General features: G+C 42.3%; 1 protein-coding gene across 1 annotated transcript in view; it reads left to right on the top strand.

The window, feature by feature from the left end:
* MMAA (metabolism of cobalamin associated A) overlaps positions 1 to 6,825 on the top strand; it is a 1,182,217-nt gene extending 1,175,392 nt beyond the window's left edge. Inside the window, exon 7 of the mRNA XM_044062228.1 lies at positions 1,961 to 6,825. Within this exon, the coding sequence (XP_043918163.1) occupies positions 1,961 to 2,248 (288 nt within the window). The 3' untranslated portion in view covers positions 2,249 to 6,825. The remainder of the gene's footprint in view (positions 1 to 1,960) is intronic.
* The last annotated feature ends 12,178 nt before the right edge of the window (positions 6,826 to 19,003 follow it).

Raw genomic sequence — 19,003 nt, 5'->3', positions numbered from 1 at the left:
GCTGCCCGGTTAAAGAAACTCCAGCTCTACTCAGTGGCATACCGCCTGCTCAGAGGTGACCTGTGCCTGACGTATAAGGCCATGTCCAACCCGGAATTAAGGGACATGCTGCACCTCAAAAAATCCAAATCCCATCGAGCTACACGCCCGGGAGACTTGAACCTCAGCACTGAAATAAATAGGACATGCTGGAGGGACAGATTCATAACCCAGAGGCTCCCTTCACTCTGGAATAAAATCCCAGTCCAGGTTAGGCAGAGTCCCTCATTTCCTCTTTTCAAGAGGAATCTTGATGAGTGGATGGGAGATCGTAGGTTTACCCCGGGTATCACTTCTGTGTCACTGTTAGACAGAGGCACAGTATACTAACCTCGAAAAAGGGCGTAGCAAAATTAATTTAAAATGGGTGGTGAAAGCCAAACATACTCTGGCTAGGCTTATAAATGCCCTAGGGCAGATAGCTCAGTATGAACCTATGAACCTATTCAATTTGTGCTGCAGCCTCATGGGTAAGGCTTCATACCTTTATCACTTATTACAAAGTAGATTTGGCCTCCTGGAACAGGGCTTCCTTTGGATCCACTGTTATGAAGAGTTTGTTCCCTTGAGCCACCCGAGAAAGAAGGTGTTAAGGACGCAGTCCCAACCAGCAAAGAATGAAGGCGAGATTATGTACTCACCATAACATTCCATGTTTGTTACCCATCTCACCTTCATTCTTGCATCCCACCCTCCTTCCCCCAACCTTCCTCTCCTGGAGGATCGAGAGGTCTTTGTTGGATTTGGAACTTGTGTTCTCTGATGTCCTTCCTCAGTCTTATATAGCACATGTTGCAGCTGTAATTTTTGTATGTAGTTATAATTATCTTAGTACTATTTAGTAATTGCAAACAAGATTTGGGGGTTCTTCCCTAGGCGTGATGGGATAGGGTGTAGCCTCGAGACAGTAGAAGCTCTCTAGCTTTCGTATAGGCCGAGTTGGAACCGATTCTCGGTTCCAACCCAACCAGAAAATAATGAAGGCGAGATGGACAACAAACACGGAACGTTATGGTGAGTACATAACTTCTTTATTAATTATTGTTGTATGTTATTTCTGTATTCAATAATTATCCAATTTATGTTAATTTCTCTCTTTTTTGTGTTAAAATGCTATTTAAGATATATTTAAAAATATTTTAGAAATCCTGTTAACAAGCTCATGTATAGATGTTTTTACCCTGTAATTATAAATACACATCATGCGTAACTCAAATGTGGAGCTTTTCTCCCCGGGTCTGCTGAAAATGGGTTTTAACCAGTCAGACTTTTCCTGGTCAACAATGAAAAAGTTCCAAGGATTTTTTTCCATTAGCTTCCCAAGTACTGTGGTAAACTAACTGATCTCTTGCTTACAATGTCACTTCACTTTCTATACATCGCTGCCATAGTGTCTTGTTTATGGTCCTTCCTCAAAGCTCAGAAACCTTTTAAATAGCTAGGTATTGATCTGTGATTGCTTCTTCCTTTTAGAAACTATGGGAGATTGTCTAATCCTTAAAATGTCTTCTCCCAGTGTTAGCACTTTTGCTATCTTTTTTCTGGGCACTTTGTTCAAATATTTCTCCCTCGTATAGTAGTAAAAACAGCTGTGTACATGTATTTAATCTGTACAAGGGTGTTTATACACAGGTGTTAATAATGTGAAACAACGTTGTTGGAAGAGAGAAAGCTTAAATTCTGAGCTGAGACTGTTCCAAAAAAGTTGCACTGAAACAATTGATGTTTTCTATAGTGTTTGTTGGTAAAGGGTAGTTTATTGAATACACTGAAAACAGATCTATATTGTTAATGCTGATTGTATAGTTAGGCTGGTATTTTGAATTACACACCTTACTAACCAGTGCCTTGCATCTTGCAATTTTACAACACCTTACATTTGTAGGCATTTAAAGTTAACAAAAGTGTGTTTCTATTAAAGGTCATGCATATCTCTTCAAGGACTGAAGAAGGAGTCCAAGAGCTGTGGCACAAGATGACTGAATTTCATAAAACTATGCTTGCCAGTGGTGAACTTGTTGTTAAAAGACAGAAACAGCAAAAAGTATGGATGTGGAATGTAATCCAGGAGAGCTTGCTGGAGTATTTCCAGAAAAATCAGGCTGTCAGGGATCAGATTCCCTTGTTAGAAAAACAAGTAATCAGTGGAATCTTGTCTCCTGGCATGGCAGCAGATATTTTGCTGAAAGAATTTACATCAAAAAACTGAATTATATTCACAGCATGACTTTCACTTGTTGTTGTAACAAAAGAAAGTTTAAGGAAAATGTAGACATTTAAAGTGTTTAATACTCAGTTTCATATGTTTTCAAATAGGAAGAAGAATTTCAGCTTTGCTCTTTTTACCAGAAAAATGTAACAGGACCAGTTTCATGAAGTGATGCCTTCATTTTATGGCACAATTGTCTTACTGTTTTACTCTAAGAGTTCATTAATGAGTAAGAAGGTGGTCAGATCGTATTGTAAAAGGAGATAAGAAATTCCAAGGCGCAAGATAAGAAACATTGTTACTAAAATAGTATACTGCAGTGGTACCATAGTGTGACAGACTGCAACCACTGACAGTACAAGTGCTAATATTGCTTAGTTTATATTTTTTAGTGAACATTTACAAAACATAAACTTCACAAAATTTTATGCAAACAAAGAAAAAGAAAGAGTGTGAGAGAGAGAAGGGAAAGGAAAATAAAGTTGTATATTAACTTGCCCAGCACTATTTCAAAATGGTTATACTTTAAAATAATCAAATACATAAATTCTTCATAGGAGAAAACTTCAGATTCATTAACCCAACCATAATTTTGTAGTAACTTCATGTCCACTGTTTTAATTCATGCATTCATCCATCCATATCCCCCTTTTGTGGGGTGTCACAACAGTACCCATCATCTGGAGCCAGTGTTCACACCACAGGGTGGCTATTCATGTCTTGGTTGATGTCCTTCCATGTCACTGTTGCAGTATATTTTGCTCAAGGAAACTTCTGCCAAGGATTTTCCAACGTCTGGCCAGTATACCAAAGCCTTTAGATCTTATAGGCACTGTGTATCACATGTATGCTCCTCACGTGGGGCATAAAGGTGATGTACAGCTGCAAATACTCAGAACTTCTTTGTCACCAGTCTAAACGCTACTATTGAAAATCAGTCTGAATGCTTTTTACTGTGATGGTTACAAAACCATTTTTAGATGAGTGCCCCATTGGGGTTTCTTCTCTGTTTTTTTCCATCTCACTGCTTACTTGTGTTCATGTCATTGAAGAAGGGAAAATGACAGTATGGGAGGCACCTTCCCCATAAAGGCCATCTTGACCTATGTATTTTTTGCCTAGATGCTTCCACCATACGCACTGTTCTATCTGTCAAGCGTTTGTCCCCAAGACTCTTGGCAATCACTTGAGTTCCCTTCTCTATCTTCAACCCTTTCCCTGCTCAGGTCCACTTCCCAGGTTGCTCAACACTCAATAAAAAGTATTTACGATGCTGCTGATGCCTCTTCCAGTGCTGCTGCCTTTCATTCTGTGATGAGGGGTTATTCTTGGCTTTGCCTGATGATGTTAAAGCCAAACATTTGGATACTCCTCTGGATAGTAAATATCTTTTGCAGCAGCTGCAGCTGATCTGTTCAAGTCCCTGCAGGATAAGGGTAAGGTTCTGCAGGAACTTAAGCATATTTTTGTCTCCCCATACCTAAATTTCAGAGGAACTACCCTTCTAAATCCACCTTTGCCCATAGGCAGACTCAGCAGCCTTCCAAAGGTAAGAAGGGGTCTAGGCATATTCCTCCTGCTAAGTCTGCTCAGATTCCTACATCTCAAAAGCCTTCCTTTAAGAACAATCCTGCCTGTATTTGACATTTTCTAGCCCCAGTTCCTTTCCAAGAACTGTTCACAGATGCCCCCCCCCCCAGACAAGTCAAATTGCCCATCTACCTTTCTCTGTCCCTCAGAAACTGGTAACAAATTAACTCAGATTCCTAGTTGCTGTTTAACATTCATCAGGGGTATTTCATGGTATGAAAGTCCCTTTCCCCCTTTTTAGGCATTCTGCAGACTCCTCCAGACCAGCTTTCTAATTTTCCAGTGGTTTTGCAGTCCCTTTTAAATCAAAATACCATTCAGCCTGTTCCACCCACCCAAGTGGGAAGGGTTTTTTACTCCAGGATGTTTTTGGTTCCCAGAAGCTGGGGACTTGGAGACCAATTCTGGACCTTTCTGTATTCAGCACATTCCTCAAGGTCCCTTCTTTCAGGATGCTCTCTTCATACTTTTATTTCCTGTCCTCCTTCTTCAGGCCTCCTTGGTCTCTCTCAATCTCAGGGATGCCTTTCTTCATATTCCCATTCACCCTTGTTCATGAAATTTTTTTGTTTCTGTGTAGACAATTTGCTTTTTTAGGCTCTTTCTCCCAGCAGTCTCCTTCAAGATCTTCACTTCACCACTCTTTTTTTTACAAAGTCTGGGGTTCGCCATCAATCTCAAAAACTCAATCCTTACACCCTTCCAAGATCATATTTTATTTTTCTTGGTTGCAGGATTCAGATCATTCCCATATTGGATTCTCATCCTGCTTCCCAGGATTTTGTCTCTGGCAACCTTCTTACTGACTCTTCTTCCTCTGTCATACTCAGAGAATTTCTCAGGATTCTGGGGTTTATGGTCTCCACCATCCCCATGCTTCCTCTTGCAAGACTCCATATGAGGAAGCCTCAGTGGTACCTCAAATGAGTGTGGATTCAGCATTGCCACCCAGTGGAGTTCCGTATTCCTTTGCTTCCTTGTCTCAAACTTGAGCTCCAGTAGTGGATTTGGCAAATTTTTTCCAATCCAGGGTTGCCTTTTCTGGCCCCCAGTTCCTTTCCAAGAACTGTTCACAGATGCCTCAGATCTGGGGTGGGATGTTTCTTGTGGCCCTCTGAAAGTTTAGAGTCTCTGGCCTCCTCATCAGAAGTCAGACAGTATCAACATAAAAGAGATGAGGGCTGTGCTTCTGACTCTTCGAACCTTTCATTCCTTTTTTCTTCCTGGCCCCCTGAAAATCCTCACAGGCAATGCCACCATGATGTTGGTATATCAACAATTAGAGGGGCATAAGATCTTATCTCCTTTGCATCTAGCTCTTCAAGCCTGGGGCCTGGCTATCAGTTATCAGGTGACTTCAGGCGGTTTACATTCCTTTAGAGCACAATCTAGTGGAACACTCTCTGAGCAGATCCAGAACACAGGCTTATGAATGATGCTTTACAGGGATGCGTTTCTGGATGTAGTCCATCGGTGGGATATTCCTCAAGTAGAATTTTTTGCCTCCGTTTGAACAGAGAACTTCTTATAATTTTGTTTGAGAATACCAATTCCTCTGACTTGGAAAGTGAATACACAGTCTCTTTTTTGGAAGAGAATGCTTCTGTATGCCTTTCCTCTCCATCTGTTGCCAAGAATTCTGCACAAGAATAAGGCAGGACTCTCCCAAAATGTTGTTGATGACTTCCTTTTGGCCCAGACAGCACTGGATCCCCTTTTTTTTAATTTGGCCAGGGGCAGTCACCACAGATTACCTCACTGTGTGGATCTTCTCACACAAGACAAGGGATCTATTTTCCATCCCCACCTGTCCACTCTTCACATGACATTCTTGGTGATAGGGTTTGGATCCCCTTAAGGCACCTGTTTTCTGAGGACATGCTTCAAGTTCTGCAGGAAGCCAAGAAACCCACTACTAGAAAATCATGTATGCCCAAAAGGAAGAGATTTTCTGTTTGCTGCCTCTCTCGTCGTCAGGATCCCTTTTCATTGGGAGTTCATTGGTTCTCTCTTATTTGTGTGATTTGCTCCATGCTGGCTTGGACATTCTTCAGTTAAAGCTCACCTGTCAGCAATCTCTGCTTGTCTGCCCTCAAACCCCACTTTGGCACCTCGGTTTGAGATCAAGCAGTTTCTTATAGTCATCCTTCATACTGGGCCCCCAGGAAAGCCTATTTCACCTTCTTAGGACCTCGATTTTGTACTTGAAAAATTCACTTGGCTCCTTTTGAACCTTCTAATTCAGCTTCCTTGCAACGTTATACTTGGAAGACTGTTCTGCTGTTGGCTCTTACTTCTGCCAAGAGAGTCGGAACTTCTGGCTCTCATAGCTATTCCTCTTTTTTAATTTTTCACAGAAACAAGGTGCCTCTTTGAATTAAACCTTCTTTTTTGCCCAAGGTGATTAATGAGTTTTCCCTTAATTTGCATGTTCAACTTCCTTCCTTGTTACCTTCTCTGCAGTATGCCAGTGAGAAGGTTCTTCACACTTTAGATCTACATAGACAGCTCAGATATTATTTGGATATAACAAAGATTATTCGCAAGTCTGAGCAATTCTTTCTTTCATTTCATCCCAGGACTTTGGGTTTGGCTGTTTCCAAGCAAACCGTCTCGTACTGAATCTCTGAGGCCAATTCTTTTCATGGCAAATGTTTTCTTTGTCTATAGAGGCACATTCTGCTAGGAATGTTGCCTCTTCTGGTACCTTTTTCAAGTGTTTGGACATCAATTACATCCTTGAGGCTGCTAATTTCATCCTGTGTTTATACTTTTATTAAGCACTAACAATTGGATGTTGTTGCCAGGGCTGTTCTACATTGGTTTGTAGAAGACTCTTCTGTGCCTTCCTCTTCCTAGTCATCATCTTATCTCTGTACTCTCCCTACAGGAAGAATACTACAACAGTGACATGGAAGGGACAGGGTCTATATATTCTCGAAAGCCGACAATATCGAAGCTGATATTGTCGACACGAGAATAGCAAAAGCGCACATCGAACGTGTAAACGGAAATCTCCGTAAGGGGAGATTTCCATTTACTGCAATGTAGTGCAGTCTCAGAGTTGGTATATTTAAGTAGCGGGGGGTGTGGGGGATGCAGGGGGGGGCTTGCCCCCCTGCTTAAACCCATTAGGGTTCATTTTTCTTTTTGTTGTTTTTAATTCTTCTGTGTTTAAAGACATTGACAATATGGTATCGACCATATGGTGTTCGATGTTTTCAACCGTTGATCTTATAATATAGACCCGGAAAGGACATAATACAGTTGTGTAAAATCTTACCATAACAGTAGATGTCCTACTTTTCTCCACTGCTGCATTCAATCCCTCTCTCCCTCCCCATCAGTTAGAGCTCTTGCCCCTGTGGTTTTTTAACCCTCCTGGCAGAGGGGCTCTTGCTTCCTTTCCCTTCTGAACATTTTTCTTCTGGATGTGCATGTTCTGTTTTGCCCCTGGGGGTGTTTTGTTCCTTAAGGGACAATTCAGTTTTGAGTATTTGTGTCCATACATGCCGTATGAAGGGAGCATACCTATGATGCACTGTGCCTATAAGATCTAAAAGCTTCGAAATTTTAGCCGAATGTTGGGCTATCTTTGGCAGGAAATGCCTTCAGTGAAGAATACTGTAACAATAAAGAGAAGGACATTTACTGTTATGGTAAGATTTTTCACAACTGTACTTTCTTCTGTACCACCCACATGCACACACATAAACACTCACACCTACTGGCCAGCTTAGAGTGTTCAGTCCACCTACTGCACATCTTTAGATTTTTAATTTTAATCATTGAAAACTAACATTTTAATGCCATTAAAGCTGAAAACAGCTGAATACTGGTATATCAAAGTATATTTAATTAAAAAAGTCTAATACTAAACATATATCAGAATGCAGGATAACTTTAATACTAGAAAGACTAAACTAATAAACAATTTTTGCCACAATATTTGAACATTGTCACATTACCTCCATAAATGAAGTGTTCATTAAAGCTTTGTGATGGTAACATATAGTTTAAGCTTTCAAATATATGAACTGATGTGAAGCTGTATTAGAGGAGTCCAATATGCCCTGTAAAGTATATTAATTTGAATGATTCTGTTTTGGATGAGATAACAGATAATAAAACAGCGCACTTCTTTGCATTACTGCACAAAGTTCTTTTGTTAGGTAGAGTGTATTTAACAGGATTAGTGGTGCCTTTGTCCAGTGAATAAACCACTTTGCAGTATCTCTCTTGAGTTCTGTATTGGTTTTGTTTGTGTTAATGTTTTATGTTGTGATATGACTCTTGTTCTTTCTTCCCAGTCAAATTTCTTATCCATTTATTCTGCATAACTCTCAAATTTGTTCAAGAATCCCAGACAGAGCTAAAAGTAATGAGAGACAAAAGCCCAAAATCAGGGACCATTTTTAAGTATTACTCTAATTCACTTAAAAACCTAACATTCCATAGCAGGAGTTAACTGAAAGGGCACATTGTGTGTATGCTCCAAACCTGGCCACAAGAAATCAACTTAGACCTTTAATAGTAAAGATGCAATCCTACCAGTAGAAAGAGTTTATAGGATCATAGGAGGTTACTAGGCTATTTAGCCTAAGGCCTCTACAAGCCTAGCTATGTTATACCCTTGTTCCCTTATGGACCAAGAAATATAGTCTGTGTTTGTGTGCAAATCTAAGATCAGCACTGGCTGCCCCTGTCTGAGAGAGACATATAAATTTATGGTTTCCCATCCAGTTGTCCGGGTTACACTTAAATGGTGTCATTGAGGAGCTCTGTTTTACATGAATTGGGAGTTTCTTCCAGAAAAATGGCAACCTCTGGGAGACTTATCTGTTTCTCCAGCTTGCCCTGTTAGTAGTGCAGGCTAGGTTAAGATCCCTAGAGCAAGTGAATCTTCTTCCATTGCATTTGCGGATGTGCAGCACCTTCATCAAGACAGGGTCTCAGACTGCTCTGTAGGCCAGGCACAAGTCGTCTCTAAACAGTCTATATGATACTGAGTAAAGTGATAGGGCCTTCAGTCTGTCTGCATAGGTCATGTGTTGTAGGCCCTGAATTTTCTTGGTGAGAAACCTGAGGTCTCTCCAATTGCTGCAGATGTCTAATGAGGTACATACAGAAGTGTGCACTGTACTTTATTACTGGTCTGATGAGAGCTAAGTATAGGGGAGTTATAATCCCTTAGCTCTGGATGCTACACTCTTGCTTATGAGGTTTGCAACACAGAAGGCCTTCCTTACGACTATGGACATCTAATGATCAAAGTTGAGGCTGCTATCAACTTGCATTCCTAAATCTCTCACCACTGGGTTTGAACTTAGGGGGATATAATTAGCAGGGTTTCTCCTTTGCCGAAGGGGATGGTAATGCATTTTTTGCTTTTAGTTTAAGTCTGTGGCTTTGATACCAGTCATTTGTCTGTGTAAGTCCATTTCATAGTATGTTGACATCTTTGGGGGATTCGATGATTGCACCCCGTTTGCATTTATCAACAAACTTGGTAAGCCATAGGCCATCTATTTTCACCTAGACTTCTGAAAAGTAGATGCCAAACATTAGGGGGCCTAGCACAGATCCCTGTGGAACACCACTGGTAACAGGTCTGCTAGTAGAGTTGGCATCCCCAGTTTAGATGTATGTGTTCTGTTTGTGAGCCAGTTGGCAACACATGTAGTGACATAAGGGTTAATCCGCAGGTGGGTGAGTTTCTCAATGATGCCTGAGTGAGGGATTGTGTCAGATGTCTTGACTAGGTTGAGATAGGCAGTGTGAACAGTTTTGCCTTCATCCAGGGCTTTGGTGACATTCCCGAAGAAGTCCACTAGGCTAAGCAGGCAAGAGATGCACTTAACAAAGCCAAACTGGGTCAGGTCAAGAGTTTGAAGGTCACCTATATCCTTGTTAAGACCCATAATGATTCTGTCCCTGGCCTTGCAGATACGGCTGGTTAGGCTTATGGGTCTGTAGTTCCTGGGTTCGGTTGAGGGATGCCCTTTCTGCAAGGGGATTATGGTTGCTGTTTTCCACTCAGCTGGGACAAAGCCAGTGCTTAGACTGAGATTGAAGAGCTTGCTCAGCAGTGCCACTAACTCCTGTTTTAGACCATTTAATAAGCAGCCTGGCATGTTGTCCGGTCCCAAAGAGGCTGTCTTTGGCCTTGGAGAGTGTGGCTATGACCTGCTCTCTGGAGATTCTAGGCAGAGGACTGGTGACAGATATGTTATGGGGTATAATTGGTGAGGACAGGGGAATGAAGTTTGATTCTGATTAAACTTTGGCAGAAGAGCAAAGAACTAAAAGTGGGAAATACTAGGTGAACAAACTGGTGCAACTAAGGAAATTATTTTTTTCAGCTATGCTACAGAATTGGAATTGCCTAGACATAGTAAAGCCTTGCTGAGTTTAATTCTGGTGGCTGCTAAAAAAGCAGTTACTGCAAAATGGAAATTGAAGTCTAAATCAACTATGCTAGCAGTAGTGAATATAGTAACAGAGCTAAAACAACTGGAAGTTGGATCTTTAGAACATGGTAGGAGCAAATTTCATACAAAAATGGGAACTGTGGGAACAGTATATGCAGAATAATGTTTTGGAGGAGTGAAGTTTAAGGGAAGGCAGGAATAGAATGAACTATTTAATGTATGACTGACAATGACTGGATATATCGCGATTTATAAAGTTTGCAACTGAAAATATGTCAATACAGTTTGATTTCATGTATGTAAATGTATGATTGTCTATGTCATCAGTGATAATTTAATAAAATATTTCTTGTTAAAAGAAAATAAAAAGAAAATATGTTCGAATACTTTTTTTTTCCTTTTTCAGGCTTTCTGAAGACTGTGGTAAGAGTGTAGTCATGCATCTCTTCTTTTAGCATTCATTTGTAGTCTTTCTTTGCTTTTGGATTAGCTTCAAAGACATCTGGCTAGTGCAGACCACTTAAAGAAAACTTTTATTAATGACTATTAGAATATTATGGTAGTTTTTTTATAGCTCTACGTGACTTGGCTGTGCTGGGCCATCAACTTCTGCTTTTCATCACTAGGTTTATAGGGTCATAGGTGTGTATTAGGCTATTGGCCCTGGAGCCTTTACAAGCCTAGCCCATAGGATTACCCCGGCATCGTGCCATTCGACCTTAGTCCCCAGTGCCTCTGTCGAGTAAAGCCACTGGAGTGATCCCTGGGGTGAGTTTTCTATTTCCCATCCACTCATCAAGATTTCTCTTGAAGAGGGCCAGTGAGGTGCTTTACTTGACATGTATGGGAAGTATATTCCATAGCATGGGTAGTCTCTGGGTTATGAACTTGTCCCTCCAACATGTTCTGTTGATTGTGGTAATGAGGTTGAGGTGTCTGGAGTGTGTGGTGCGGAGGGATTGGGATTTCTTTAGACGTAACATTTCTAACAGAGCTGGGCAGACATGGCTGTGTAAGTCAACCAGAGATCGCCTCTAAGTAGGTGATATGAGACAGAGAATAGTTGGAATTTTTTTAGTCTATCCATATAGGACAAATGTTTAAGGCCTAGGATGCTCTTTGTGAGGTACTTTTGCAGCCTCTTCAGTTGTTGCAGATGTTTAGTGAGGTACATGCCAAATGGGGCATTGTACTCCATGAGTAGCCTAATCAGGGAAGAGTAGGGCGAGACAATTACCTCTTTCTTCCTGGATGCAAAACCCTTAGTAATGAGATGTGCCGCATAGAAGGCTTTCTGACCACAGGGGCAATGTGGTGGTCAAAGGAGAGGTTGCTGTCACCCTGTGTTCCCAGATCTCTTATGATGCCTTCTGTGTTCAGTGGACTACCATCGATCTGGTAATTCATGGGAACTGGGTTTTTCCCCAAAGGGGATGATGACACATTTTTTGGCATTAAGCTTAAGGCCATGGTTCTGACATCAAACACAGTCAGGCCTATCTGTAGGATGTCAGCATCACTCGGGGAGTTAATAATAGCTCCCAACTTGCAATCGTCTGTGAACTTTGTCAGCCAGAGTCCCTTTGTGTTGGCCTGGACTTCAGAGAAGTAGATACCAAACAGGAGAGGACCCAGAACTGAACCCTGTGTGACTCCACTCGTGACTGGTTGGCAGTCTGACTTGGAGTCAACTACTTTCACACTGTGAGTTCTACCTGTGAGCCAGTTTGCAACCCACCTAGTGATGTATGGGTTGATGCCTAGCTTAGTGAGTATTTCTATGATTCCTGAGTGGGGAATGGTTTCAAAGGCCTTGGCCAGATCAAGGTAGGCTGTATGAACAACCTTGCCTTCATCCAGTTTGTTTGTCTTTACTATCTGCTGCAATTTTGTTTTCATAGCTAGCTTTAGAGGATTTGATGAGGGATCTCAACTTTTTGTTGAGTCTGATGAGTCTGATAAGGGAGTTTTTTCCAATCTTTTCCAGTCCAACCTCATTCTGCATCAGTTTCCTCCTTCTGTTGTAGAGTTTGTTTATAGCAGGGGACCACCAGATTGGCTTCCTTTTTTTAGAGGAGAGCGTCTTGGTTCTATTGGGTATGGCGAGATCCATGCATTTGTGTACATGTTCGTACAGTGCATTGGTGTAGGATTCTGTGGTCATGCAACTGATTTCCATTTGCATGGGTGCCGTGAAGTTAGCCACCTCTGTTTTTAGGAGCCCAAAGTTAGCTTTGGAGAAGTTTTTCATGGTGGTTTCCTTTGCGGGGGTGGGGGAGGGATGTGGATTTCCAAGGTGATTAGTTTGTGATCGGATCTAACCAGGGAGGAGTTCACTATTGGTGTAGTGCAACGGTTGCCCATGTTAGTAATGACCAGGTCAAGGATGTTGCTACCTCTAGTGGGGGTAAGAACGAGCTGGTCCAGGGCATTGGAATTAATGAATTCCAGGAAATGTTGAGCAAATGTATTTTTACATGAGTAGTTTTCCCAGTTAATGGAGGGGTAGTTGAAGTCACCCAGTATGAGAGTGTTAGTTTGGACCCTAATATTCTCCAGGGTGCTTATGAACAGGAGTGTGAGTATTGGGACATGATTGGGGATCTATAGCAGGCAACAGCCTGAATCGCTGTCTTACCCAATGTTAGCTGCATCTGAAGTATCTCAGATACGTCATGTTGGGCTACAAGTCTGGAGGTGTGCACATCTTTTATGAATATGGAAACACCACTGCTTTTGGAGCTTCAGTTCAGTTTCTGGGGCCGAAAGGTGAGGAATGAGTTATAGCCTGGTAGGGCAGGGGTGCTTTCTGCTGCCTTGAACCAGGTCTTTGTTATGGCACAAATGATGTTGTTCTTCATTTTAAGGAGTGCTTTAAGCGTGTGCATTTTGAGATTTAGACTTCTATCTTTGAGCAGCATGACCCACAGATTGCATTTGTTTGTAGCCGTTACGGTGGTAATTTAGTCTTTGGAACACCGCCTAAAAAAGGCACTGTAGCGGTGGTAAGAGCCTTGGCCAGTATCCGGAAGCCCAGGGGTGAGAGATGCAGGCCATCTCTGGCAAAGTATTGAGGTCTGTCAGTCATGTCATCCCAGGCAGACGGATACTGGATCCCCTTAGAATGACACCAGAAACTTGGCCAGTTGCTGAAATCAATAATTTTCTTCTTGTACTGTGGTATCATTCTGGGTAATGGTAGGATGCTGCTCAGGGCTAGGATCATACCCGCCTGGGCTACATAAAGAGAAAGCACAGGGAACTGAACTTTAGACATGCCTGGAGGGATAGACATTAATAAGTACTGGAGCTGATGTTCTTCGTGTTTCACTGTTGCAGTCATTACATTTGGGTAATCTGCTGGCAGGTTGCCGTCAGTTGGCCTGATTAACAAAGTCTTGGGTCCTGCGTCGGTTGCTGGCCCTTCTTCCATGACGTCAGGTCGTCAGGGGTATAAAACATGCAACCGACGCCATTACATCAGTCTTTCTTGCCGCGCAGTGCCCAAAGCAGAAGCAGTTCGCAAGTGCCAGTCGGCCGACTCCTGAAATTTTCGTTTTCGAGTTTCAGAACCGAAGTCTTCTACTAAAAGCTAAGTACCCCGTTGGGGAAATTTTTTCTTGCTCCTTACCGATGTCAGTAAAAGTTAATAATTATATTACTTGTGGGAAGCAAATACTGCATAAGGATTTTCATTTGTACTGTATTCCTTGCCTAGGCCCTGACCACAACGTGCCTTGCTGTCGATTTTGTGCTAAATGTAATCAACGCACTATTAAACATTGGTATATTCTTGCTTCTAAATATTTTTGCTCCAGATTTAACTATCCAGAAATGTCGTCTGTTAGCAATCCGACTACCGGAATACCTAAAAAATGCAAAGAAAAAGACAGAGACAGACCGGCGTGGTCCAAAACTGAGGACGAAGCTTCTCCTAAGCCAGTCGCTGGTTCGCCGGTTCTCAGTGATGCATTTTCACAGCCCCTGATACCTGCTACTTTTGATTCACAGGCCTCTACTGAGACGCATTCGGAGTCCGGTATGCCGCAAGATACTGTAAGTATTGAACCCGCGGATGTCTCTACCTTAGATGGCTCCGGAGCCACTGAGCAGGCACCGACTTCTGAGGGTGTTTTCAGGCCTAAAGATTTGTATATTAAACAGACGCCATCTTCCAAGCTAAGGCCAAAATCTACTTCTATGTCTAAAAAAACTACGCTTGGGCCACGTGTACAGGCCCCAATGCCTAAAAAACAAATTATCAAAATGGCTGAGGATTTAATTACCTTGATCAGGGGTACCCATCCCCCCCCTCCGCTAAGAGGCCTAGGCAAGGCACTGACTATGAATCTTCAGATCAGGTTTCTGTTTCTTCTGATTCCTCTTCTGATCAGGAATTGTCTATTCCCACTTATGAGGACTCTGGTGCAGAAGATTCCATCCCTTCTGCTTCTCCTCCTGAGGATTTTTCTTTTGGAGAAACATTGCATACCTTAAGGGAACATTTTCACTGGGAAAGTCAGGATTTCTCAGAATCAGCATAGGCCTTTGGCTATACCTCCTGTTCTAGACATTGTTAATGATGTTTTCTCAGAATCCAGTATGACACCTGATTCCCTGCCTCTGGCTCCTAGTAAGCCAGACAGATATTACAGGGTTCCTGACTCCCACAAATTCCTTTTTAAAAACCCTATTGCTGACCCTGAAACCATTTCTCAGGGTCCCAAGGGCATTAAGGCTTCTAGTGCTAAAAATCATACCCCTTCTGATAGAGATTCCAGGGCGCTGGATAGATTGGGTAAGAAGGTTTACACGTCTGCAACCTTGGCAGTCAGGGCTTTAAACTGTCAATTTCATATGCTTAAATATCAACAGCATGTCATGGGCTTACTTGAACAGAAAATTATGTTGATTTCTGACTGTGTTTAAAATAAAGAGTTGCAGGAGTTATTGCATTCAGCTGAACAAGTTGGAAAATATACTTTGCAATGTGGTTTTGATTCCTTGGAGGCCTCTTGCAGGGCTACTGTAACTGGATCTGTGATAAGAAAGCATGCTTGGCTCAAGGAGCAAAATCTGCCTGACCATGTTAAAGCAAAATTGTTAGATGCTCCTTTACAACAGGACAGTCCATTTGGTAATAAGGCAGAAGAAGTTTTGAAAAAGATGGAAGATAAAGCTAAATCTATGCAAACTGTAAAAGATTTCCTACAAGTGCAGCCACCCAGGTTCAGTAGGCTTGGCCTACTAAGAACTGGTCCTTTCCAGTACCCACCAGAGCCGCTCAGGTCAAACGCAGACATTCCAAAGGCTCCAGGTTTCAGTCACAAGGAACTTACAGAACAAAGCAATGGGGTACCTCCACCTCCAAATCTGGAAGTAGCAAGGCACCTTCCTATGGTAAACAGTCTCAATGACTTTCCACTGCATTCACCAAGCACTTATCTTTTGGCCGCCCCTTTGGGGGGAAAACTGGCACTTCATGCACAAAACTGGCAACTGATTACCCAGGACAAGGGGGTTTTAAATATAGTATCCCAGGGATACAGATTTAATTTCCACACGTTGCCAGTCCCAAACAGATGGCCAGATCTGCCTCCAAATCAGTGGGCAGAGGCATAGAAACAAATTATGTCCCACATAAATATGGGATCTATTCAACCAGTACCAGAAAAGGAAAAGGGACAAGGTTTTTATTCAAGACTTTTCCTGGTACCCAGAAAAGACAAATCATGGCATCCAATTCTGGACTTATCCACTCTAAATACATTTCTGGACATTCCAAACTTAAAGATGCTGACTTTGCAGCAGTTACTACCTATGCTAGGCAAGGATGCCTGATTGGTAACTCTAGACTTAAAAGAGGCTTACCTGTATATCCCAATCGGGGAATCTTGCAGAAGATACCTCTGCTTCAAAGCAGGCTATTTGCATTACCAGTTCTCTGCACTGTCGTATGGCTTATCTACTGCGCCCAGGGTCTTCACAAAGTGCCTGGCACCAGTAATTGCATTTTGCAGGCAAAGAAATATTCAAATTTATCCATTCCTGGATGATTGTCTAATTCAGGCAGAAAACAAGGACATTCTTCTAAAACATCTGGCGTTTGTAAAAAGACATCTACCTTGTCTAGGGTACACCGTAAATGAAAAGAAATCACAACTGGTACCCTCTCAAATAATTACATCCCTGGGTGCAAGCTAGAATACAACTGCCCAGATGACTAACCTCACGCCAGCAAAACAAATTCAATTGATGACTTACTTCAAACAGGTGGGCACAAAAACCCAGCTATCTGCAAGACAAATTCTGCAGGCCTTGGGGTTCATGGCCTCTTGCATTCTAATAATTCCATATGCAAGACTGCATATGAGGAAACTTCAATGGTACCTAAAAAGCTTATGGAGTCAACATTGTCACAGCGTGGAAACAATGATTCCTATCATTCCTTGCCTGCAGCTAGAGTTCCTATGGTGGCTGAGGCCTGCCACCAAAACAAGGGACTGGCATTCATTCCACCCGCCTGCCGCCCAAACCCTGACTACAGATGCATCAGATTATGCTTGGGGGGGCGCATCTGGCAGGGGAGATGCTTTCAGGGCCAATGGAGCCCAAATCAAATGCACCTACATATCAGTCAGAAAGAGATGCTAGCTGTACAGAATGATCTGACAGCCTTCATGGACTATCTTCATCCAGGACAACTACTGATAAAGACAGACAACACCACAGTCATGTGGTACATAAACAAGTAGGGGGATGCCCATTCCTACCCCTTTTGCAGACTAGCCATGGCATTGTGGAACACGGCCTTGACTTATTAAATACATCTACAAGCTCAATTCCTGCCAGCAAAGCAAAATACTCTGGCAGACGAACTAAGCAGAAATCTTATGGACCCACACGAATGGAAACTGGATCCACAAATCTTCAGCATGTTGACACGCAAATGGGGGAGCCCAGACATAGATCTTTTTGCCTCACCACAAAACTATCAGTTGGACAAATTTTGCACAAGAATTCATCACAAAAAAGCTTGGAAAGTGGATGCTCTATCCTTCAGCTGGAAAAACCTATCAGTCTATGCCTTTCCCCCTCTGCCTCTGCTCTCCAAGGTCTTACTAAAAGTCTGACAGGAAAAAGCAAAAATGATTCTGATTGCACCAGACTGGCCTTGCCAACATTGGTACCCGCTCCTACGTAATATGTTGCACCTTCCTCTATGGTACCTGCCTCAGACACCTTATCTACTGTCTCAGCAGAAGTATCAAATTCTGCACATTCAGCTCCAAACTCTGAATCTTGCAGCATGGCTAATCAACTAATTTCACCAGTTACATCTCTCAGCAAATCTATGATGGATGTCATTTTGGAGGCTAGAAAGCCTAGTACTAGAAAGTCTTATGATGATAAATGGAAAAGATTATGTGCCTGGAACCAAGCACAAGGAAAAAGCACAGCAATGCCCAGTATTCCTCAGATTCTGCAATATTTAACTGAGATGCTTCACAAGGGCCTATCCTTTTCTTCCATAAGAATTCATGCCTCTGCCATTTCAGCTCATTACAACACAGAGCCTCCCCTCTTTTCTCATCCTCTGCTAAAGCAGTACCTCAGAGGGGCCACAAATTTAAGACTTCCCAGGAGAGCACCAACTCACTCTACCTCCTTTTGAGCCAGCTGCTACTGCAGACCTAAAATTTCTCTCTTGGAAAACAGCTTTTCTTTTAGCAGTCACTTCAGCTAGAAGGATTTCTGAACTGCAGGCCTAAAGTGGTATCTAGTGTGGCCCTTAATCAGGCCATTCATCTGCCAACTTTCTTCCCAAATCCACAGAACAAGGGTGAGTGGATTCTGCATTCATTGAATGTACACAGACAACTGAGATTCTATTTAAACAGGACAAAATCTCTTAAGAAAATCTGAAGAATTACTGGTGGCATTTGCTGCAGGGGCAGAGGGAAAGGCTATTTCAAAGCAGACTATTTCAAAATGGATAAGCCATTGTATTTGTTTCTGCTACATGCACCATGGTAAACCTGTCCCCAAGGGGATCAGATCTCATTCCACCAGGGCTGCATCTACTTCTGCAGCCTTTCTCAGAGGGGTTCCTACCAGAGATATTCTAGAAGCTGCTACCTGGAGTTCAGTTCATATGTTCACCAAACATTACCATTTACCTCTCTTTTCTAAATCCAGAGCAGGCTTTGCCACTGCTGTCCTGCAGGGCCTTATAGCTGCTCCTAATGCTGTATAAATCCATCCTCCCTACCATAGCTTTGGGATTCTACCCAAATGTAATGACTGCAACAGTGAAACACGAAGAACACAGTACAGTTGTGTACACTTACCATAAATGTAGATGTTCGAGTGCATTCACTGTTGCAGTCCTGGTTACCCACCCTCAAGCCCCCTGTTTTTCTTACTATACCTCTCCTTTCTTTTACTGTGCATAAAAGGCTTTTTGGTGTATTTGCTTTTGTTTGGAGGTATATTTTTTGTGTTTTAATTTATTTACATATATACAAATATTTTGCTCCCCATTTCGGGGTACCTGACATCTGGGGCAAGAAAAATTGATGTAATGGTGTCGGCTGCATGTTTTATACCCCTGACAACCTGACGTCATAGAAGGGACAGCAACCGACGCAGGACCCAAGACTTTGTTAATCAGGCCGACTGAGGGCAACCTGCCAGTAGATTACCCAAATGTAATGACTGCAATAGTGAATAC

The sequence above is a fragment of the Protopterus annectens genome, chromosome 2.part1 (genome assembly GCF_019279795.1).
Source record: "Protopterus annectens isolate FY-2018-M chromosome 2.part1, PAN1.0, whole genome shotgun sequence".
In the NCBI taxonomy this organism is placed as follows: domain Eukaryota; kingdom Metazoa; phylum Chordata; order Ceratodontiformes; family Protopteridae; genus Protopterus; species Protopterus annectens.
This window is presented reverse-complemented; position numbering and strand designations above follow the sequence as displayed.